This window comes from Megalobrama amblycephala, linkage group LG14, assembly GCF_018812025.1.
Source record: "Megalobrama amblycephala isolate DHTTF-2021 linkage group LG14, ASM1881202v1, whole genome shotgun sequence".
Classification (NCBI taxonomy): Eukaryota; Metazoa; Chordata; class Actinopteri; order Cypriniformes; family Xenocyprididae; genus Megalobrama; species Megalobrama amblycephala.
The window spans coordinates 51,489,275-51,514,567 of record NC_063057.1 but is presented as its reverse complement, the minus strand read 5'-3'; the positions used below and the strand labels follow the sequence as shown (position 1 = coordinate 51,514,567).

The 25,293-nt window shown below is 36.8% G+C and overlaps 1 protein-coding gene across 3 annotated transcripts in view; it reads left to right on the top strand.

Annotated features, from left to right (window-relative positions):
* The window catches only part of tbc1d22a (TBC1 domain family, member 22a), a 191,858-nt gene that overhangs the window by 144,007 nt on the left and 22,558 nt on the right, over positions 1 to 25,293 (top strand). For all 3 annotated transcript variants that reach the window (XM_048154976.1, XM_048154978.1, XM_048154977.1), the window contains one exon: positions 14,553 to 14,648. In XM_048154976.1, the coding sequence (XP_048010933.1) occupies positions 14,553 to 14,648 (96 nt within the window). The remainder of the gene's footprint in view (positions 1 to 14,552; positions 14,649 to 25,293) is intronic.

The following is a 25,293-nucleotide window of genomic DNA, read 5'->3' as shown; positions in this document are numbered from 1 at the left end:
CCCGATTCTGCGGGAAAATCGCAGACTTGGCAACGCACACAGCGTGCTGTCATACAGAAGTAAACATGGTTAAGTAAGCGATTACGCATTTATTTATAGCGTGATCTGCCGCGGAAGCCAGCAAAATTATGTGCAGGTAATATGAAAAATAAAGACAATGATGTGACAAAAGAGAGCAGAGTTTTGAAACGTTTATGATACAAGCCCTCATGTTTCCTTTTACAACTGTCTTGATAACGCTGGGTATGTAAAATCTTTAAATAGACTCCCATGAGCGCAGAATCATGACAAATGTTGATCTCGAGTGACGTAAAAATGGCACGAATTGCGATACGGCAGTTCACACTGCGGTCGCATTACAAAACATCTGACCTGTATCGGATTTAGTACCACAAATGGAAGTGGCACAAATCGGAATTGAAAAGATCAGATTCCATTTGGTTTGTACTGTTCACGCTATCATGGGGAAAATAGATACGAGTCACGTGGGCAAAAAATCAGATTTGGGCCACAATTACCTGCAGTGTGAACATGGTGCTATAATATAATAAAATATCAAAAACTGTGGTTTCCAAATTATGTTTATGGTATGTTTCCCAGAAGTTTCTTTTAAATATTTAATGAACGCACATATATTTAATTAAAATATTTAATGAAGGCACACAGTAAGCTTTTTCAGAATGCTCGACATGATTCACAGGCAGAAAACCTTTCTGGTTAAAACAATTTCTGGCTAAAAAAAAAATAAAATAAGTGTAGGCTGCTCCCCTGACTCTTCTTGCTGTTTACATAGCCCAGGGCTGTCAAAGAGACCGGTATGATTTCTCAGGACACCTATTTTAGTGATATCTGTCATGTTGTAGGGAAAATGTATGCATGCTATTCCAAAATCGCTTACAGCACCGTTAATTTAACTAATTTAGAGCACTTATCTTTGCATAAAGTTCAAGAGAGGCCTCTGGTTTCTTGCCAGACTTCACATTTTATGAGATTCCCTGGCTATACCTCAAAACCTAGTAACCTGTCTTCTTAGACAGCACATTTGGGAATTAATAGGCTTTCTCCCAAATTCTAGGGAATATTGCATTTAACCTTTTATAGATGGGGCAGTCCCAGAATGAGCTGTTTCAAGTTCAGTTGAAAATTGTTCATCCAAGATGCCAGAAAGAGCCTTATGCTTTGTTCACACCAAACGCGAATAGAGCGTCTGGCGCGAATGATTTCAATGTTAAGTCAATGTAAAGACGCGTTTACGCGCGTCTGGAGGTCTCGCGGCGCGAACGAGGCGTTTAGCGCGGCGCGGAAGACGCGAATTCGCCTCATTCGCGCATTTAGTTCGCACGAATGACGCGAATTGAGCGTTTCGCGCGATACGCGCGTTACGCGCGAATGGTGCTTTTTGTGCATTTGCCGTTTGACGCGAATTCGCGTCTGACGCCCGAGTTGAAAAATGTGAACTTTGGCGTAAATTCGCGCCGCGTTAACCAATCAGGAGCCTGCTTGCTGTTGTGGCGGCAGGCCCGCCCGGAGTCACTCATTCAAAATGGAGGAACGACTGATATTATCAGTGAGCAGTCACCCAGAGATTTATGACACAAGTTCATACTTCAGACAGGAATAAAAAGGACCTCGCTTGGAAGAGTGTCGGTGAGGAGATTGGGCTACCTGGTAAGTTGTAAATACACATTTCACTTTTGAGTCACGTACACGTTTATCGACCCGCAGCCTTCCCGCGACGCTGACCTCTACGCCGCTGTTCTGCTCTCCAGAGCAAATACAAAGCGGTAGCTCTCTCGATGAACGCACGATCAACATCAGCCATCTTGCAAACAGACAACCGTCTTGTCTTGCCCCTCCCACAAGAAGCGGATTTCGCCTCGGACGCGCGTCAATTTCGCTTCAAACGCTTGTTTTTTACGCGCGTCTATTTCGCTCTAGACGCGCGAATGCATTCAAAATGTTCAAGCGGCAAACTAGACGCGGTAGACGCGAATTTGACGCTCTATTCGCGTTTGGTGTGAACGCAGCATTAGGAAAATTGAAGTTAAAGGGGTCCTTGATTATGATTTTTAAACTTTAATTAGTGGGTAATGTTGCTGTTTGAGCATAAAAAACATCTGCAAAGTTACACTCAAAGTTAAATGCAAAGGGAGATATTTTTATGGACTACAAGAAACGACTGGTAGGGACTACAACAAACCCCAAAATTTACATAAACCCTTCCCCCGAGAAAACGCAACAATGTGGTGAGGCTATGTTGGGCTGCTTTAGAGAAGAGGAAGAGTTGTTGTAGTAGAGTGTTTTTGCCATGCTGTCATTTTTACGCTGGACATTTTCACAAAGGGGGTCAATTCAACACTGAGTTTGCACAAAAGATTAACATGATGGCACATGCTAGTTGATGAGTTGAATCAACTCAACAACTGCATAAATTTATCCTTTAACCATTCAGAAACGTCTAGCTGCATTCTAAAAGTTGTAACTTCTTCCTCTCCATCAGTGTCCGACTCCGGTTTGAACAATGTAAGGCTGAACACCGTTACTGTCGCCATTTTGGCTGCGTGAGATTCTCCGGCTTTGTTGTTGTTGAGCAACCGAAGCGTGAGCTGTTAAACCTCCGGCCTCTTCTGGAAAGCAGGCCGGGAGCAGCAGCTCATTTGCATTTAAAGGGACACATAAATGGCATGTTTTTGGTCACACCCAAATAGGGGAAAATTTGACAAGCTATAATAAATGATATGTGGGATATTTTGAGTTGAACTTCACAGACACATTCTTGGGACACCAGAGACTTATTAGATCTTGTAAAAGAGGCATTATAGGTCCCCTTTAATATAATATAATATAATATAATGTAATATAATATAATATAATATAATATAATATAATATAATATATATAATATAATATAATATAATATAATAAATATTTTAATATAAATAAAATGATTGTAAATATAATTTGTGTACTATTATTTTTATTATTTTTATTATCTATGTATTCTATATCTATGTAAATGCGTTTCCATTTTCTTTCCATATTCGTTTATTTATTGTTTACGAACACAGCCAGCCTAGTCTAAATTGGTTTGTTATCTTACCAGGTTTTGAGATAGCAAGTCTCCATAGACTTGGCAAAACTTATAAAGCGAAAGCTGTTTTACTAATGTGCTGATACTGTCTCATCACTAAAGCAGAGATGTATTATTTGCAATGGCAGTATCGTGCGCAGTGCCTAAGGTGTCCTCCCCTCAGTCCAATTACACTTTCAGTATGTCTTAGTCTACTTGAACCTGAAAACAGTAATAGTCCCTCTGTGGTCCTTTGACGCACTGAATGTGTATCACAGCCATCTGCCATATGCGTGTATGTGTATAGCCGAGGCTTACAAATGCTATTTTGCTCCTTGACGTCCTTGCTACAATTACCCTTGTCTTCGATATATCATTCTTTAGTGTGGGACTAAACATCTTCATAACACTAACACATACCACTATGAGCATTTTGAGCATTCAGTTCCTGTTTAAACTCCCTTGAGTGAATCCTAAGGCAACCCCACACTTCAACAGTACGTATGAGTGCTGATTTAATGCATGAAACCTTGCTCTGTCATGATGCAGCTTGTTACCCAGCAGGTGGTTTTGTAGTTTCCTTCCCTCCAAACGCATCAATAGCATGGCCTTCAATTATTGAGCTACTGCGCACAGCTGAAAGTGAACAGGGATGTTTCGTGACCCATCACAGTCAATAGAAGTCAGTGGACTAAAGAATAAATGTGTGTGTGTCTGTCTACATTGCCCACAGCAAGGTCTTACGCTCTTTACTGTACGACCACATCAGTACTCTGGTGTGTTTGTTGGGTTTCTCAGCAGGAGGACTTATTAGAAGCCCAAGGCAAGCAAGGAGTGTCTTTTAATGTTGTGTGCTCACACCTCTAACTGCACGTCACACATCTGGGCACCGACTTTGGCGAGCCACCCCCCAGGATGAGCGTTTGATATTGCCAACAAACCTCTCATAAACTGTTACGTGGTCTTCCTTTAGGGGGAGCTCTGGGATTTTTATCTGGGATTCATCTTATTGGTCTACATTCTCAGTTCTGTTCAAGCCCCAGCTGAATCCAATTCTGTCAGAGGGCTGTTTGAAAAAAAAAAACCTAGGAGTTATCATGTGCGGCTAAGTGTGAAGCGTGATAGCGTCTGTGCTAAAGAGCACGGTGTCCCTGGCTCCCCCCGGTTGGTGATTGAGCCGAGAGACTGACGGTCTTACACCGCCTGGTGCGAACTTCTCTCTGCCGTAGAGTCAGGGAGACTTCACAACGGTTTGTTGGCGTGCTGCGAATTAGCAGATTCAGCTCAAATGCACGCAATGGTTGATGTGTTCCTGCTGTTCACGGGTGCTTGTTAGCCCTGTACAGTTTAACAAAACTCCCCCAGCTCAAGCCTTTTGCCTCTGTAATGAGCTAGAAGATTGCTTCTGCTAGGACAGGCTCATCTGCAGTATCTCCCAAAGGAAAGAAACACTAGCTTTAGCCAATTCCAACTACGCTCTTCTGCATATTCCTAAAGGCTTGAATACCAATGAAATCTTTCTATATCTAGAATTCACATCCAGCAAGAACCTTTCCTTTCCAGCCCAAAATATGCTGTTCACGTATTCTGCCTTGCATGTGTGCGTTGTATACATCTCTGCCCCAAGCTGTAGTTCCATTCTTCTTTTTCCTTATCTGTGTCGAATCCACATCTAAAACCTCACCATAAGGCACATTGGACAGAATCTTCCCAACAGGGATTTGAACCAGAGACCTGAATCTCTTTACCTGTCCCATGAGGTTCCCCTAATGATTGCCCTATGTTTTCTGACACAGAAAAGGCAGTCCCCAGAAGGCAAGGTCCAGGTCACTGGCACAGCCCCTTGAACATCAATATTTCATCACTTCTTACTTTAAATCTCCACTGCTAGATCCTTCATAGTTCCTGCTCAGTCACTTATAGAGCAACAGCTCACCGGCTGCCCTACACTCAGTCATTTATGATAAAATTGTTAGCAAAAGTCAACCCTGGTGCACCCCTCTTGAGCTGAAGCTGACTTCTGTGAACAGCTGTAGACAAATTCAATCTATAATCGAATGGGACTTAGTGTCTCTCAGACAAAATATTGCTTTCAGAGAACATGCTATTCCTATATTCCTAATTCCTTCAGGATTAATTCTCACAAAAACAAAAAAATTGGTCATCATTTAGAAGTTGGAACCCAAAAGCAGAACTTTAAGGATTTGTACCATTTTGTTTGTTTGTTTGTTTTGTGGGTAAGTGCTTGTGAGCTTCAAAAAGGACAGTAAAAAGCTTGAAGTATCCTTCCATATGGATAGTCCATATGACTTGTGTGCTATATTACAAGTCTTTTGAAGCCATTAAAAAGTTGATAATGTATTCTGAAGAGAACCGATAAGCCCATGTACCCTTTTAGCCCACTTTTAACTCTGTAAAAAGTAAAAAAACAAAAAAATCATATTTTATGCTGCTCATTATTTTAACCAATCCAGTGATTTGTTACTTCCCTGGCATTTTTTTTTTTTTTTTTTTTTTTTTTTTTTTTTATTATTATTGCATACCAGTCACATTTTGCAATGTTGAGTTAGTCCCACTCATATGCATGCTGTCTCAGGTGACCTCACACAAACAGACACAAAAACTATGGTGTTTCGGGACCCTTCAGAAATCAACACATTTCTGCAATTTTCAGCCATTTCTCTGGAAACTACATTGATATTATGTCAAATAAGTGATAAATGTATTGTTTTTTGTGTATGAACAAATAGTACTTTTTCATTTTATATCATTTACTTCTCTGTCACTGAATACATATATTGATGCTTTACTTCTTTAAAATCAATACATTTTTATATTTTGTGAATCAATCATGATGTGGGCTTATTTGTAACACATGTGGGCTTAAATAGTGCCAAAGTACCAATTAAGTCCATGCCAGACTTCTTACTTTATTCATATCTTAATTTTATATTCTAAAATGTACATCAACTAATGAATACATTTTCAAATGAGAGAGAAATCTTGCATTTTAACAAATGATTTTCTTATAACCATGTCAATATCTAAAAGATTTTGGGCTTAATAGGTACACAACCTAATATGTAAAAAAAACAACAAAAACATTTACATCAAGCATTCATGAACCTGCATGTGACCGTTGGCTGGAAGTGATGGTTTATAGTTGAAAAAGTATCAAATCTTAGCATTTTTCTTTAACACACATATCATTTCACTTCAGAAGACATTGATTCGTCAATAGGGGTCGTATGGATTACCGTCATGTTCGCTTTGTGTGGTTTTTGAAGCATCATCTTTGAGGTACCGTACACTTGCGTTATATGGACTCACAGAGATTTACTATTTCTTTATAAGATTCTTTGTGTTCATCTGAAGAAAGAAGGTCATATATCACTGCATAAGCGTGAGAAAATGAGAGAATCATCCAAAAATGAAAATTATCCCATGATTTACTTACCCTCAAGCCATACTAGGTATATATGACTATCTTCTTTCAGATGAACAAAATCAGAGATATATTTAAAAATATCCTTAGTCCTCCAAAGTGGATATATTTCTTACAAAATCGCATCACTTCATTTCAGAAGGCCTTTCTTAACCTACTTGAGTCGTTTTGTTTATTTTATTTTATGGATTGATGCATTATTTCTGGCTTCAAAACGCAGCCCCCCATTCACAACCATTATAAACCTTGGAGGACTAAAGATATTTTTAAATATATCTCCGATTGTGTTCGTCTGAAAGAAGATAGTCATATACACCTAGGATGGCTTGAGAGTGAGTAAATCATGGGATAATTTTCATTTTTTGGTGAACTATCCCTTTCAGTCATTATTCATTGAAAACCTTGAGATCAATCCAGTCGCAGTAGTTACAGCTCACTGAAGGGGGGAGATTATCTGTAAATAGCAACTTAAATTTCTATTCCTCACACAAAACTATCTAATGGTTTCAGAAGACTTAATCGTATGATACTTTAATAATACTTTTAAGGTGCTTTGGTGCGCTTAGAAAGCCTCAGTTCCCATTGGGACTAGTTGCATGAAAAAGTATAAAGCCTATGGTCAGATGAAGTTCTTAGTATATGTTCACTCTCTCTTTCTCTCGCCCTATCTCTAATTCAAAGTACATTGCCCTCTCTTCCTGGCTATGGAAAGCCCTGTCATCTTAGGTTTTGCAGTTTTGTTGTCAAAAGTCAAGTTAAAAATAGTTCAAACTTTTTGGGTCTCCATGGACTGTGCATAAGTTCACCCGACAGCAAAGGCCAGAACTCTGTGTAACTTAAAAATTGGAAGGGCAATTTTGGTTGAACAGCAAAGAGCCCAGAACTGCATTGGGAGATCAGTTTTTTATCGAGCTGTGTGTATGTATGTATATGGATATGTATATATATATATATATATATGTATGTATATATATATATATATATATATATATATATATATATATATATATATATATATATATATATATATATATATATATATATATATGTATATGTATATATATATGTATATGTATATATATATATATATATATATATATATATATATATATATATATATATATATATATATATATATATATATATGTGTATATATATATATATATATGTATATATATATATATATATATATATATGTATATATATATATATATGTATATATATATATATATATATATATATGTATATATATATATATATATATATATATATATATATATATATATATATATGTATATATGTATATATATATATATATATATATATATATATATATATATATATATATATGTATATATATATGTATATATATATATATATGTATATGTATATGTATGTGTAAGTTTTGCAACCTTTTCCTCCAATCACATTTACACTGCAGTTGCTGTCTGAATAGTTCACTCATCCATTCTTAAACGTGCACTCTTAGATCAACACCGGGTCATGACTTGTCATAAGTGTCATGTTTGTTGCTATTTGATGTTCCATTGAAAGATATACACATCCTCCCAAATTATGGATGTCTCCCTTTGACATTTGACTGCGCACATGCTCCCAGACAGTGGGCGATATTTTTTTTTCCCCCCACTGACAGCAGGAGTCTCGCATCTCACAGGTAGAGAGAGGTTTAATAAAGTAATAAAGCACAGTAGCAGAGAGCGTGTCACAGCTTGATACCCTGAGACGGTCATCTTCCCTGCTGCTCTGATTAAGGCCGGTAGGTTACACCAATAGGCAATCATCACCCAGAACATAACTCAGAGCGACCCACTCCATTTCATCTGTGCGCTCTCTCTCTTTTCTTGCTTGAGGCTGAAGGATGGGTAGATATGAATGTTGTGAACTGTTCGATGTCAGATCTACTCCATCTCAACAGACTTGTTGGTAAATCTAGGGTGCGTTCGCGTGAGGAGAGCACTTAATATTAGAACTGTAAATAACTGACTCTCTGAGGATCTTGAAGATAGAAGTATAAACTTAACTGCAGGCTTTATGCTAACCAATGATCTCCAATGCTTGCCATCAAACTACTGTCAAAGCGATCTGACTGCTGCATTGCTGATTATCATGACAGTGTACCTCAGATCTGTGCCCCAGCAGATTTTGTTATTGCTTTAAGCTTACACTTGTATTTACATGAAAATCCGTCAAGACATTATAAGGTTCTGCTTTGAATGAATACTGTTGTGAGTAGGCTTGTCAAGAGTTGTTTAGAAAGATTTGTAATTAATGGTGCTTGCTAAGGATTTTTATGAACCCTAATAACTCATCCCACATATGCTATAGACATTAGTGATATCTCAAATCATGGAACTGCTTGATAAGAGGTTTTTCTATGCAATCAGACTTTCGGGCTAGAAAACAGTTGAACAAATTTCATAGAAGGAGGGACTCAAACCATATTTAGAGACCCAAAAATCTTGAAGGTGGTCACCCAGAACACCTTAGAAAACACATAACAGTGGACTAGTAGTTATCCATCTCATCAATTGGACAACAAACATGGACAACAAATATCTAAAACAATAAGAATTCACAATATTGTTTTGCAGGTGTTTATAATCAAAGACTATAGAATAACACATAAGACGCATGACTCGTATTGTTTTGAATGGGAGAAAGTGCAACGCACAATATTGGGGAATATGTCCCGACTTATAAATAAGAGCCAATCGCCGATTGGTAAAGTCATCGTGTCACTGCAGCCGTCGTTAGAAGCTCCGGTTCCTATAGAAACAGTCAGACGCGTGCTTCCTATAGAGACGCACACTTAACACTGCGTATGCACATTAGCTTGATCTAGCTAATTTTTGTCATGATTCGAGCATTTAGAAATAAAATTTATGAGACAGTAGTTGTCAGATTTCATTGGTGATTACAAATATGAAATTTAATCGAAATCTTGGCAAACAGCTTTGGAGAATTTGACGTTTCCCCCAGTTCAAAGAGATGCCCGCTGAGTGAAATGACTTGTCTTAAAGGGACTTTGGTATAATGAAATATTTTATTTCAGAAGTTTTCACAAGGAAATGTTTATTTTTATTATTTGCACTTTCTCATCAACTAATGTTGTTTCTGTTAACTAATAACAATTATGGTAAAATTCTCATATGATTAAAGGCCCGTTCACACCAGGAGCAATAACTATATTAGCATCCACACCAGAGGATGATATCATTCTGTTCTAAGTGCCTGCTTTTCTGTCATAAAATGCTCGAGCTCATTATAGCAGGATTGATTCTGATTGGCTGACCGTTTTTTTTTTTTTTTTTTTTTTTTTATCATTCTTCAGCTGGATAAAATCTTCCTAAAAAGTGATTCAAACTAGATGGGTTTTCTGTGCCATTATTGTTATAGTTGTAGTGTGTGCTCTGCTATTCTTTAATATTGTATTATGTGTAAAGTGCAAAGTTTCTTTGATATGTGTATATGGATATTTTATTATAATTTCTCAGCTGTATCCTTACATGTTGGTTCTCATACGTGGACTACGTGTGTTGAGTTTGTCCTCGTTTCAAACTTATCCCACCTGAAGTGTGTCACCAGGTCTTGCGTCAGAATGTTCCAGAATGGACCACTGTGTCTATTCCCCCACTGGCCCCATTAATTAAGACCCATCATCAACCGTTCGCCCCCCGAGGGAGGGACAGACAAAATAATTAAAATGATCAATGAAGAGAAACTACAGCCCATCTAAAGGTGAACCCAGCCTTCACTCCCACATTAAACTAGACCACAGGCTTTAAAAAACACACTAATAATGCATATGCCTTCTCAGAACCCATAGCAGCTTTTCTTTATAAGACAATTACATTTGGACATAAGTAGTACCTTCTACTTAAGCACAAATTACATTTTGCATCGTGGAGTTCACCCATAAATTTCATGTCATTGCTGTCATCACATTCACCGTCATTTTATTCCAACCCCATATATATTCCTCTGTGGAACACAAAGGAGGAATTTATCCAAGCTTCTCTTTTGAAAATGAGCACAATTTGGCTTGTCAGGACACAGCTCCAGATTTGACATCAGTGACACAAAATGGCATTAGTGTTTCGTATCTGAATGTGATCCACTAAGTATGAATATGTAAAAGCGCAAATTACATTTGATGAAATGAAAGGCAACTAACTGCAATAAAGTACATTTAAGTACTAAATTTACTAAAACTGGAATAAAATAAATTAAAACTAAATAGAAATAGAAATTTCAGTGAATAACAGTTTAAATGTAAATATAGCTGCAAGCAGCGATGAGGGGTCCAAGCCCCAGCGCCAACGCCACCCCTGTGGCTTCAGAGCAACAGTGCACAGTGGGCAATATGCATTTATTGCAGGTAAATGTAAAAGAACTATATATACTATAAGTTGTTTGAATACCCCACACTTACTGCAGCCATCTATAGTGCCACTATGACAGCCACATCCATGAGATCATTTAAATTTAGATGAATTTCAAGTCATAGGATGTCATAGGTCACATTGAAATGAGTTGTCCTTTGCAGCTAAAATGTTTTAAGTCCAGTAAATAAACTGGTTCTATGCTTTTATTTTGTTATTTAAACATAAAGACTACAAAAACTACAAAGTTTCATATGGACAAATTATATGGAGCTTTCACAGCCCCTGCTAAGCTTCTAGGTTCATTGTATGGAAAAGAGTAGCTGGACTTTCTGCTAAACATCAATTTTGTGATCTGTTGAAAAATTAGTCTATAGGTTTTGAACAACTGTAGGAAAGTGATATAGGTTTTGAACAACATGAAGATTAGTAAATAATGACAGAATTAAAATGCTCAAAAAATGTAAAATGGCATCTTAACACTAATTCACCTGTCTCTTTATTTATTTAAACAACGGTTTCCAGGGATTCTTTTATCAAAACCAAATTAGCGGTGCATGTCATCAACAGCGATTCCAACAATACACTTCCTGTTATAAATACGTGGAAGAAAGCCAGAGCTCTGCATTATAGAGACGGAAGTTCATCCCCACACAGCTGAGCATATGCAGATGCCCTTGCAGCTCGGCCTTGTCTATTGAGTGTCTAATTAAGTGCATTTCACGCTTGTGTGGTCACTTTGACGAGGAGGTGACGGAGAATGACTGCGGGGTAATTGGACTGGATGTAACGTGTGCAGTCCGGAAACCACTTCCTGCCACCTTTGCCGTATACCGCGCTGTTTGTGAGTGGGTGCTTTAACACCCAGTACAGTTGGGAAGATTTCCATTGCCCGCATTTACCCTTGAAGGGGGGACCTGTCCTTCCTGTTTATTGCTGGAAGAAACGCATCCATTGATTTTCATTAGGACCCTCTGTCCGTGTCTGGAATTGCAGATAATCTTCCCTCCTCTGCTTACGGAGCTCATTGCATCTCCAGCTGGAGTGGTTACGCCACATGGGCTCCTCAGGTGGCATCTCACGTAATCAGACTTTTGGCTAACGGCAAGAGCCACCCATGTAGAGGAAGACACTGTCTGACTGATATGTCAAGCAACCAATCAATGTTTGTTGTCTTTTTTTAGAGGTGGGTACATCTGAAATGGGACAAAACAGAGTAGATTATGGGACAAATAATTGGGACAAATTTGTCCTGAGTTGTAGACCGTGTCCTACCCACACTGTATAAAAAATACATAAATAAAATATAAAAACTGCGATATTTATGGTGAAAAAGGCAGCTATGGTTCCCAAAACTTTGCTGTAAAAAAAAATGGTAGCAACATTTTAGGTTTTATGCATAGAACTTTTTTTTTTTTTTTTTTTTGAGGGGGAAAAAAGTATATTTCACTAACTGATATAATGTTAATATACTGGGGTTTTCTCGTCAGAGTTGGTTTCTTGGTTTCTTACATTGTGTAATTCCACCCACAGTGAAATCTCATTGGTCCAGTAGCATATGTTTCAACATCGCATATGTTCTGATTGGCTGTGATTGTTGCATCAATTTTGCTGTCAAAATCAAAGTGCTGACAGATGACTTACTGTCATACTCTCCTGCTTTAACTACAGCTCTTTTCTATGACAATATGTTCATTTTCAGATGAAGAATAGATTGGTTCAACAGGGTTATCACAGTACAAGGTGTTTGGGAAGGATAATATGCACCATTCCGTGTCCCATTCAGCAGACACAAGGCCTTTTTAAAAGGGTTACTATTATTATACCCACTAGGCCTTCACACAAAGGCTCATCTTCTTTCAGCCTGCCCTTTAATTTCATTGTTGTTTTTTTTCTGCACCGTCAGAAAATGTGTAAAGAAACCTAAATGAGATATTAAATAAGTGGTGAGAAAAATAAAAATGAGAATCATCAAAGGTCAAACTAAATAGTGTTTTTTTTTTCTCTCTTAATAATGAAAATTGTCATATACTCAGATACACTGGCTTCCTTCTATTTTCCTAAAGGGATCTTATTGCATAATTTTGTAGTACTTCATCAGTTTCCTCTGAAGTCCACTTTTAATATTAATCAAGGTTTCTTGCACCACAAAAAAAGGTTATTAATAAATTTAGTTTTCATGAACATTTTCAGTTTTTCTTCCCATACCTTTAAGACTTCTATATGTAAATGACCTGTGCTCTGATTAGATGGCCTCTGTGTTCTAGCATAGTTCAGTGGTGAACATCAGGACAGGTACTCCATTTTGTTTCTGACCTTCTCCATGCGTTTGCACCACTTCCGACAACAGGATAAACGAAATTGGAGCGTTCACTTTGATGCGTCCAGTGTAGACATGGTGTTATTGACACAGTGTTAGACTGTGACAAACCATTGTAAAGGCCTACTAGAAATATTTTCTTCGCAAAAAAGTGAATAACCATAACAGAAAAAAATAAATATATCCTGCAAACATCAGTATTAAAGATATGCAAAACTATGCTTTCAGTATCAATCAGCCATTTAATTGGTATCAAGGAGTTAATTAGGCAGTCATGGCCTAATGGCAGGGCTGGGTAGGATACTTTTAAAATACAAAATACATTTGTAACTTGTTTCAAGATTAGAATACCCAAGTTTTGTAACTTAATCTAAATACTTTAAAATACTTTGGAATACTAATAAGTATGCAAAACAAAGTAATTGCGCATTTTTATCCCACAATTCTGACTTTATAATTCGCAATTGCAACTTTATATCCCGCAATTCTGACAAAAGTCAGAATTGTGAGATAAAAACGCTCAATTACCTTGTTTTTGTTACCTACTTATTAGTAATCCAAAGTATTCTGAAGTATTTAGATTAAGTTACAAATCCAATCTAACGAAATACATTACAAATGTATTTTGTAATCTGTAATGAAATACATTTCAAAAGTAACCTACCCAGCCCTGCCTAATGGTTAAAAAGTGAGACTGGTAACCTGAAAGTTGCAGGTTCGATTCTCAATACCAGGAAAAGACCTGAGCAAGGCACCTAACCCCCAATCACTCCCCGGGTGCCGCAGCCAAAAAATGGCTGCTCACTGCACCAGGTGTGTGTGTCTCCACGGTTTGCATTCTGTGTGTGTTCACTACTCAAATAGATTGTACAATAACTTGTACAGTAAGTTGGATGGGTTAAATGCAGAAGAAAAATTCTGAGTATCAAACCCACACCTTTCGGGTTACCAGTCTTAACCATTAGGCCATGACTGTCCCCTAACAATGACCAGCTTTTGTTTGGAGACTGAGATTTTAATTAAATTAACAGCACATTTGTTCACAGTTGTCATTCTTATGATTAAATAAACTTTATCAACTTCTGCAGTTCCCTCACAAACCTCCAGTCTTATTAGTAACATTAATAGAAATGTACTTTTTATTATTTATTTTATTTTATTTCTTTGTCTTACTGAACTAAACTGGTAGGCAAATTTGGGTGGTCATATGATAATGAGCTTATAGTTGTGATGTCATAATGCAAATTTCAGAATGCAAATAGATATATGACCCCTTTGATTTTGACTTATACACTGTCATGTTTGTGTTCACAGGCGGAGCCAGAAGGATTCTCTCATTTCCATTTGTACGTGTGTGCTGCCTTCCTGGTGCGATGGAGGAAAGAGATACTAGAAGAAAAAGATTTCCAGGTAAGATAGTTTTTGTGTCGTTTCGTGCGGTCCCTGAGCCGCAGTATGTGTCGTCCTTGCGTGAGCCCCCTCCTCCCTCATTAACTTGCAGGGTCGAGGGGTCAGTGCGCCTGCATTAGTGTGATGACAACAGCAGCTGCTGTAAGGTGACATTGTACCGTCCCTTTGAGACTCTTCTATTTCCTGTCCCCTCACACACTCATTCACTCGTTCCATGCGATTGAGAGGTAAAGGGTTTATGCATGGAGGCTTGGAAAGGGCAGATGTGTCACCAAAAGTACAATATGAGTTTGCTTATATAATCAGAACTCCCACTTCTGTTACTGGATTCTTTTGTCTTTTTCCCCTCTTCCCGTCAATCACTCAACCATCACAGCTCTATGCCTTTAAATATATATATATATATTTTTTTTTTTGTATAACGCTTTGCACAATACACATTGTTTCAAAGCAGCCTTACAGAAAATCATGATGTTTATAATATTTTCATGCCTTATAGTCGCATTTAGAAGGTTAGACCTGGTTGATAATATAGCTAATATTTTGTGGTGATCCAAGCATTCAAACAGTTGACCTGACAAACATAAAGTATGAATCACCCTAATTGAGTATACTGTCTGTATGCGGATAAAGTTGGATTTAATATACACTATATTGCCAAAAGTATTGGGACACCCCTCCAAATCATTGAATTCAGGTGTTCTAATCACTTCCATGGCCACAGGTGTATACAATTAAGCACTTAGGTATGCAGACTGCTTTTACAAACATTTGCAAAAGAATAGGTTGTTCTCAGAACCTCAGTAAATTCAAGCATGGTACCGTGATAGGTTGCCACCTGCGCAATAAGTCCATTTGTGACATTTCCTCACTAAATATTCCACAGTCAACTGTTAGTGGAATCATAACAAAGTGGAAGCAATTGGGAACAATATCAACTCAGCCACGAAGTGGTAGGCCACGTAAAATCACAGAGCGGGATCAGCGCATGAAGTAGCAAACTTTCTGCAGAGTCGGTAGCTACAGACCTCCAAACTTTGTGTGGCCTTCAGATTAGCTCAAGCACAGTGCGTAGAGAGCTTCATGGAATGGGTTTCCATGGCCGAGCAGCTGCATCCAAGCCTTACATTACCAAGTGCAATGCACGGCACCACTGGACTCTAGAGCAGTGAAGACGTGTTCTCTGGAGTGACGAATCACGCTTCTCTGTCTGGCATTCTAATGGATAAGTCTGGGTTTGGCAGGAGAACGATACTTGCCTGACTGCATTGTGCAAAGTGTAATGTTTGGTGGAGGGGGGATTATGGGCTTGGCCCCTTAGTTCCAGTGAAAGGAACTCTTAATGCTTCAGCATACCAAGACATTTTGGACAAATTTCATGCTCCCAACTTTGTGGGAACAGTTTGGGGATGGCCCCTTCCTGCTCCAAAATGACTGCGCACCAGTGCACAAAGTCCATAAAGACATGGGTGAGTTATTTTGGTGTGGAGGAACTTGACTGGCCTGCTCAGAGTCCTGACCTCAACCCGATAGAACACCTTTGGGATGAATTAGAGCGGAGACTGTGAGCCAGTCTTTCTCGTCCCAACATCAGTGCCTGACCTCACAAATATGCTTCTAGAAGAACAGTCAAAAATTCCCATAAACACACTCCTAAACCTTGTAGAAAGCCTTCCCAGAAGAGTTGAAGCTGTTATAGCTGCAAAAGGTGGGATTAAAAAATGGGATGTCATTAAAGTTCATGTGCATGTAAAGGCAGACATCCCAAAACTTTTGGCAATACAATGTATATACGACTTTATATAGAGAGTTGTGCGATATTACAGTTTACAATTTTTTTCGACAATATAACACTCAAACAGTTGAGATTTGACGTATAATATATATCGCCTAACGCGTGTACTGTATGTATCCGGGTAAGGTTGAATATACTTATAAAAGTTGAATAATTTATTGTTAATTATTGAAATTTTCTTTATTAATACATTTGTTTTATTTTATTTTATTACCAGAAATATAATAACAAATAATAAAAAAATGTCTTTGTAAAAAAAAAAGATTATAAATATTATAAAATGTAATAACTACCCTAGTGAAAAATAGAATACTTAAGCACAATTTATTTGTATGTACTTTAGTATAACTAAATGTACTTGTGGCACACTATAAATTGGTATACTTAAAGTCTACTAAATTGGAACAACTAATTTTGTACTAAATGCATATTAGTTGTCCAAAAGCAGTGCTCAACTAAAGTTAAACTAAAGTTGTATTAAATATACTTGTTTGTGTTAAAGTGGAACTATTTCAAGTATACTTTAGTACACTTTAAATATACTCTTAAATATATCTCTTATTTAAGTTTTGAAATGTAGAATTCACTCAGCATAAACTTTAAATGTATTTTGGTGACATTAGAATTACAATTCAATTACACTGTAAGAGTGTTGAACATACATTAATATTATACTGATAACAAACTTTTAGTGATTTTAAAACACATTGCAATGTCATTCCAAGTTAATTTGTAGTGTGCTAATGGCATCATTATAGTGTGCTTCAAATAAGCTACAATAAACTAATCTTTATACATAAAGTCACAGCTTAAGAATGTGCCTTTTACAGACACCCACAGTATACCAGTAACTTACTTATCCAGTGAACATCAGTGAGACAGTGGGAACAGATTTATATGTATACAGAATGCAGGAACCAGTACGGGCTGGAATCGAACTCGGGTCACGTGGGCCGCTGTCGCACGTGAGCACTCGGCTTTACCTGTTGCGCCATCACACATATAAACTGGTGTTACTTTGTGTTCTCTCTATTCTGTTACAAGTACAGTTATAAGCACGCAGACATTATTAATGACAGAACAAATTCTATGGATTAAAAGACTGAATCGCCGACAAATTTATTAATATAGACACAGTAAGTGGTGCGTGAAAATAAACGTGAAACGGCCTGTTGCTATACAACACGAACGTGCATTAAACTTTAAGCTGTTGAAGAAATAAAACCAGTAGGCTAGACGCAACATTAAATATCAAGAATGTTTTGCTTCCCTTTTACCTGACATTAAGCTGCAGATTTATATGCGACGCACAAATTAAAATGATTTACTTTTCATGCAGTAAACATTTCTGGATTTATTTGACATTTTAGCTTTCTGCATTTTTTTTGTTTTTTTTTGTTTTTGTTTGTTTGTTTTTGCTCAGGATCAGTTTAATAATTAATTTAATAATTCATAATATTTTGACAGCCCAAAGGGCTGCAGTCCATATTTCAAAGTGCAAATAAGGGCAATTAAAGTAGCATTACTTGTTTTGTTTATTTGTCATAATTACAATTATGTAACTACATTCTATATGTATGTATATCTGTTTGCAACCATGCAAAATTGTGAAAAGTGCTAATGAATTAAATTAAACAATAGCCTACCTGATATTCAATGTGTGAGCAAATTATTAAAAAAGGTAAAGGTCATCATTATAAAACTTACTTATGATTATTTTTTGCAACTCAAAACACATTTCCTGTAAACTTTTATCTAGGCCAATACTATTTTTTATAATAAACAAGTAGAACTCAAATACTGTTAATTGAATTGGACATTTAATCATAACAGGACAACATAGTATTCATCAAAAATAAATTACTGAAGTACTTAAAAAATTTAACAAATTAAATTTTTTTTTTTTGCTAATTTCTCGTGGTTATGTCTGAGCTTTAGGCAAAAGTTGGATTTGAAAATTCTGCCCTTAGTCAATTAGCAGAAACAAACTAGATGTTTCAGTTCATACCTCATGTTTTCTGTGGTTTGCACAAAAAGAAAATTACATAGCATCATCTAAAAATAATTTCATCATTCACAGATTTGAAAAACATGGTGAGACTTGTGTCTTTAGCTACAATGAGTTTCTAGACAAATAACTTAACTGCAACACAGATTCCCAATAGTGTGCACTCTAACGTGTCCGGTTGTTTAACAAAAGTTCAACTAAACCGATTGTTGGTGAGTGTGATGGCATTCGCTTTATGTTGTGTTCGAAACATAGATCAATAGTTGCGGTCTATATGTCAACTTCTGGTTCAACCAATAGTAGGACGTTGGGGCAGGCTAATGGGGGTCAAGGTTTAGCTTCAGCAGTTACAGTGTTTTCAAGTCATGTCAGGAAGAATGTATTTAAAATGCACATGAACATCAGCACAACTCATAATTATGAGTTTAGGTAACTCTGGATTTTCTTAAGAGTTTCCGAGTTAAGTATGTGATTGTGAGAAAACATGTCAGAGGCAATGGATGCAGAGTCTGCCCTAGTGAAAAAACCCTACCAAAATGTATTTAAAATAGGCCTACATTCATTTCACACTAACTAAAAACCCATTAACTTACAGTAGTCTGCATTTGAAGTGGATCAATAAAGTTAATCAAAGTTGTCCTTAGAAGAAGGTTTTAGGACAACTTTGATGAATGGTTTTGATTCGCTTTAAATGTTGACTATTTACAGACATACTGACATAAATATTTTAATTAAACTTTATTTGCAGTTCTTCTTTATTGCACAATGCATATTTCTAAATATTAAGCCTAAAATGTGTTTAATCACTATTAGTAAGCATAGTATGATCACTGTATTATTTGAATGCAAGATATATATACTTGTACTAAAGTATACTTGCAATAGTTCCACTTTAGCATAATCAAATATACTTAAGTATATCTTTAGTTGGACCTCAACACAAAAATACTTGTTCCAGTTTAGCAGACTTTAAGTATACCAATTTAGTATACTGAAAGTACAATTGCAGGGTATTTATATTAAGTACATAAATATGTAAATGCAATTGTAGTATACTTAGAATAAAATAAATGTATTTCAAGTATATTTTAGTATATTTATTTTTCACTAGGGTATGTCTGAAAGAAGCTTTCTTTTTCCAGCTGGCGTTACTGCACAGCCCAAAAATTTAAATTCTGTCATCATTTACTCAGATGTATGTCCTTTCAAATGTATATGATGATTTTTAATGTTTTCTTGTGTGGAACACAAAGGGGGGATTTTTGAAGAAAAAAAAAAAAAAGCAAATCAGAAAACACTGATTGAATCATTTATCACAAGTGAATATCAGAAACAAATTGTTAAATGAATCTGATTTACAAACTTTCATTCAGTTACGGAGCACTATTTTCCTACAACTAATCAGTTCCTTATTAATTTTCTAATAATCAAGCCCCGTCCTACATTTCAAATATTCTGTTTAAATCATAATTACACCATGTTACAAAAATAAAATGGGTCTGAACAGCATTCACAATCCAGAAATGAATCAAAATCCTACTTTTTTCTTTCTAAATCTTTGCCTCCTCTTTAAACTTGCATCTCTGTGGAGTGAATAGACTGCTCAGTGTGTGTGTGTTTTGAATATGCAGCGAGTCAGTGGTGTGTATCAGCAGTGTGTTGTGGGGCGGTTGATTTATTGTGTTTACAGTGCCCAGTGATTCAGAATTATCCCCTGCACCAGCTCTGCAGCACACGGCTGCTGTTTGGCATTCAGACAACAGCCCCGGGCCTCCGTCTTTACCCGCCTGTGCCATGTGTCAGCAGAGAGATTATTTCTCCTATTCTGTCTCTTTATCCTTTTGTTTCACTGTATATTCCTTCCCTTTTTTGCTGGTTTGTTTTCACAAACATGGCTGTTGATAAGCAATAGCCTATCGTGCCCTGCAAGACTGTCCTGACATAGACCAGTGGTGTTATGGGAGATCTTTGGCGAAGAAGTTGACTTTGGTGCGCCCTAACCTATGGTTTCACCTCCTCCAGTGCAATCTGCTCAGGTCAAGCCATCCTAGACAAACCGTTCCCTTACAATTCCTTGCTGATTCTACCTTTTTTTGGTTCTTCTTGCAGATCTTAATATAATCGGCTAGCTTGTAAGTTGCCTTTCTGTCTACATAGGCAGATAATTCTATTTCATGCGGACAGCGTGTATAAATTGCAAGTAAACATGTCAGCTGTGTGGACGCTAGGTCAATATAAATTTCTGGATTTTAAACCATCTTCATTTTGATGTTCATTTTGATGAACTAATATTGATTGTTAAATCCCAAAATTGATCTTTCAGCCTGTGTTTTTTTCTGTTTATGCATGGATAAAACTTCACAAAACATTTGGATCCCATCCAAAAATTTCTGATTTAATGTGAAACAAAGTCTCAACAAAGTCTCATCTGTCAGTTTGATCAGAAAATTCAAACAAAGTTGTTTTGACACTCTTTTATGTGGCATGACAGATTACTGTGGATGCCATAGCTCATTAGTTAGCTAGAAAAATTACTCTAGAGAGGAGCAATTTGTTAAATATATACGCAATGCTACCTGTATGTCATTTAATGTTATTTTGAATAAATCCATCATGAAGGTTTTTAATAAAGTCTGTTTATGTTTCAACATTGAATTGGAGTAGAAACATTATTATAGATATAAAAACTGCCTTATGTGCCATTTTTTTTGTTTGAGTACAATTTTTATTTGAGAGTTTTGATCGTTAAATTTGATTACTTATTTGTTTATTTTCGGTTTCGGTTTTCAGCTAATGTTTGAGTTGAAGTTTCATCTATAGTTTAAATTTATAATCGGCAAATCTCTCGACTGTCATGAATGTTTTTTCATTCAGCTTGTTCAGGGCTTGACAAGAAGAATTGCCCGGTGGACCGAACATGGCGAAAGCCAATCCAGACCAGTGCTGCATTTTCACAAGAGTTTATCATTTGCACATTTTTAAGTCTTTCCAATTTAAACATTCAAGAGATTTTAAGATTTTTAGATGTTGTTTACACTACGCCGGCATTTTCGAAACTCGAAAATGGAGACTTTCAAAAACGCTGCAGACCCCATTTAAGTTTGAAAATGCTGGGCTTGCGTTTCAGTATAAACAGACCAAAGCGGAGACTTTTGTAAACGATGGCGTGGCTTCCCACTAGGGCTGGGCGATATATCGCATGCGATTGTCACGCGCATTTCGTCAGTAAAGCCGGTTCCCTGATTACCGCTAAATCGCCATCACCTGCTTTCAAATGGAGCGCCATTTAATAGACAGAACCGTAGATCACTGACAAGCTACGCAATATCGCGTTCATTATCGCAGATGAATCGCCTTCGATAATGAATGCGATATTGCGTGGCTTGTCAGTGAACTACGGCTCTGTCTATTAAATGCCGCTCCATTTGAAAGCAGGTGATGCCGATTTAGCGGTAATCAGGGAACCAGCTTTACTGACGAAATGTGCGTGACAATCACATACGATATATCGCCCAGCCCTACTTCCCACGTTCGCCCTGCGTATCCTTGACGACCATGTAAACAATAACATGGAAACTGAACTGCAATCTTTGCTGGCTTTGTTGTAATTTTTAGCAGCCATTGTGCAGTTAAACTTTGCATACTGCACAAGAGGCAACTGTTTACACTTGTATGCACATGCCCAGTGTGCATGAACAGTCATGTGACATGTGTTTTCAGACGGAGATCGTTTCTGAAACACTGTGGAAACGACAGTTTTCAGTTTAAAACGCACTTGTGTAAATGGGGCCTAAATAAAGATTAATGTACATTGATTCATAGAATCAAGACAGTGTTTTTTTTTTTTTTTTTTAAGACTCTTTGAAAACTCTGAGTGCACTTCCACATAGGTTAAGTTTGAAAATGTCTTTTCTTCTTACGAAGATAATTTTGATTCAGCGGGAGAGATTTAGATTGACGGAAAGACCTGATGTGAAGAATTAAATAAGTCTCCTTTCAGATAAGAGTGAGTTATAATTCTATCCCAGCATATCAAACTGTGAAAATTAGACTTGTCTTTTGGGACACAGGTCTTTCATAGCAGTAGATTGCAGGAGTGTGCAGTTATGCGTCTTAAAGACGGCCTCTGGCTTCTTCTTTTTCTCTCACTCCATTTAGCCCTTCATATCATATCTTTCTAAGCATAAAAGGCATTTTTATTTTGGAATTTGTTCTCATTAGGACTGGCCTCCAAGAAATACTTAAAGCCCCATATTTTCTCAGGAGCTGTACACATGCAGTTCTTGAGGAGAATGCTAACTGGAGAGAGATGGATTGCTGGGTGGGAATTTTTTTGTGATTTGTATTTATTTATTTTTTTCAAGTATATTTTGCAGACTGCGAGGCTGTATGGAAAGGATTTCAAGAGAGATTGAGTGTCGGTTTCTAATGAAGGCATTCTTAATGAGCGTAACAGTTAATGGCTCTTGAAAATGAGGAAATCAGAAATTGTATAAATCCTTAATTAAGCACAAACCAAAATAAATTGACGCTGTCGTTAAATAATGTTTATTGGAAGGAATTGTTCACCCAAAAATGAAAATTCAGTCTGTGACTTACTTTCTTGTATGGAACACAAAAGGAGATGTTTACTGTTATTCATAGTCTTCCGTGGCTTCATAAATAATAACGCACCAAAAACGTTTATCAATATGAATGTTCAAACTCACTCAAACTTAATTATTGCCAAAAAAAAATCTTTCACTTTGCTTTATTGAACTTTTAATTGCACTTGCATACAGTCAAATATGAATGTCAGTAATATCACACTTCAGTGGTTCTAATGCACAGATAAATACAAAATAACAAAGTTACAAATAAAGTGAGGTCTAACTGTAGTGTATTCAGGTAGAGATATGTAATAATTAGGCCTAAATATAAAATAACATTATAGTGTTCACTCTATAAATTAAAGAGTTAGATCACCCCAAAATGAAAATTCTGTCATTAATGTCGTTCCAAAACCCACAAGACTTTCGTTCATCTTCAGAACACAAATGAAGATCTTTTTGAAGATATGAGAGCTTTCTGTTCCTCCATAGACTGCCATTGCAACTCGATCTTTGATGCTTCAAAATGTAATTCAAAACTAATGAATCAAGCGGTTTAGTCCACATTTGCTGAAGAGACTTGAATTTCTGAAGAGACTTGAATTTAGGCTTTTACTCACATATAAACCTTAATCAGCGAACATAAACAGATGCTCAACCCAACCTGAATAATGTACTACAAACCTCTTCCGGAAGCTCAAACGTGCTGCGTAACACACGAGAATGAACCTCATTGGTTGCGCAGCACGTTTGAACATCCGGAAGATGTTTGTTCTCAGAATGCAGTCAAAAAGATCTTCATTTAGATGAACGAAAGTCAAAGGGTGTGGAACGACATGATGGTGAGTAATTAAGGACAGAATTTTCATTTTGGGGTGAGCTAACCCTTTAAATATAAATAAATCTTTGTTAAAGCTGTGTTTTGTTGTTTGATTAACATTAATGACTTTATATTTATAGGTTGCTGTCACTTTATGACCGAATGCACCGATCTAATATCATGATACACATCCGATTTCTTTCTCAACTGCGAATCTGAAATGCGCTTTTCTGTGTGTGTGTGTGTGTGTGGCTGTGCTGTGCTGTGCGCACCGATAATAGCGTGCGAGTACCCAATTGATGGTGAAACTTAGTAATTAATCCGCAAAACCATACGTGCCAAACCGCAAGCATGTAAGATCAGGTCATTTTAGGAGCCCAGTGCATCGTATGCTAAGGAACAGTCTGGATATTCTCCTTTTGTACTCCACAGAAGTTTTTCAGTCTTACAAGTTTAAATTGAGATGAGGGTGAGTAAATAATGACCAGAATTTGACATAACAGTATAAATCGTGTAGATACCCATGCAGGTTTATTAACGGGTCAGACGAGTAGGTGTGTCTTGTTTCACTGTGACTTTTGTCTGACCCTCTGGTATTTCTAGGCGTTCGTAATGGCTTCTATTCTTGGCAGGAGGGCAATTAATGAGTATTGAAGCGGGGGAAAATCTTTACTGGGACAGAATAAAGGTTAAAAGGACTATACCACAGTGCCCTCATGGAAACCTGCTGCATGAACCAATCTGGCCCGCTTTTACCCTTGCTGCACTACTCATAATGTACGTAATGATATATTGTCGTCTCTCCTCTAGGTAGTGTTGGGAAACAAGAATCATTCTTATTGAGAAATGGTAGAGTTTTTGAATAAATATATGTTGTCATGGCAATCAACACATCTTCTATTGGGAATGCGTGTTCAACTTTCAAGTATGTTTCTTAAAATTAAAAGTCTGTGTAAACAGATTATTTTTTGGTACATAATTTATATTTTGCAGACATCTGACACATAAAATGATTCAAGGAAGTAAAAACAAAATATAGGTTTAGACAGTGGCATGCAGTGGTGTTCTGAAATGAGGAGGCACTTTTTTTTTTAATGAATCAATGTAAATTCATATGCATTACTCTTAACGTTGACACATCTTCCTTGTTAAATGAACATTACATTATATCAAAAAAGAAACCAAATACAATTCTATTTAGTAATTTTACAGTATTGTAATAAATGTTCTATTTATCAAAACCAAGTCAGTCTCATCAAGTTAGTGTTTTAAGCATTTCTACATTCATTCCAAAATAATAACAATTTAAACAATATATTTTATTTGTGTATTGATGTTTTGTTTTTTGTTTTTTTTAATTATCGCACAAACCAATCATATCCAATCATAACCAATTACATCCAATCATAGCGCGATGGAGACATTGCCTCCTC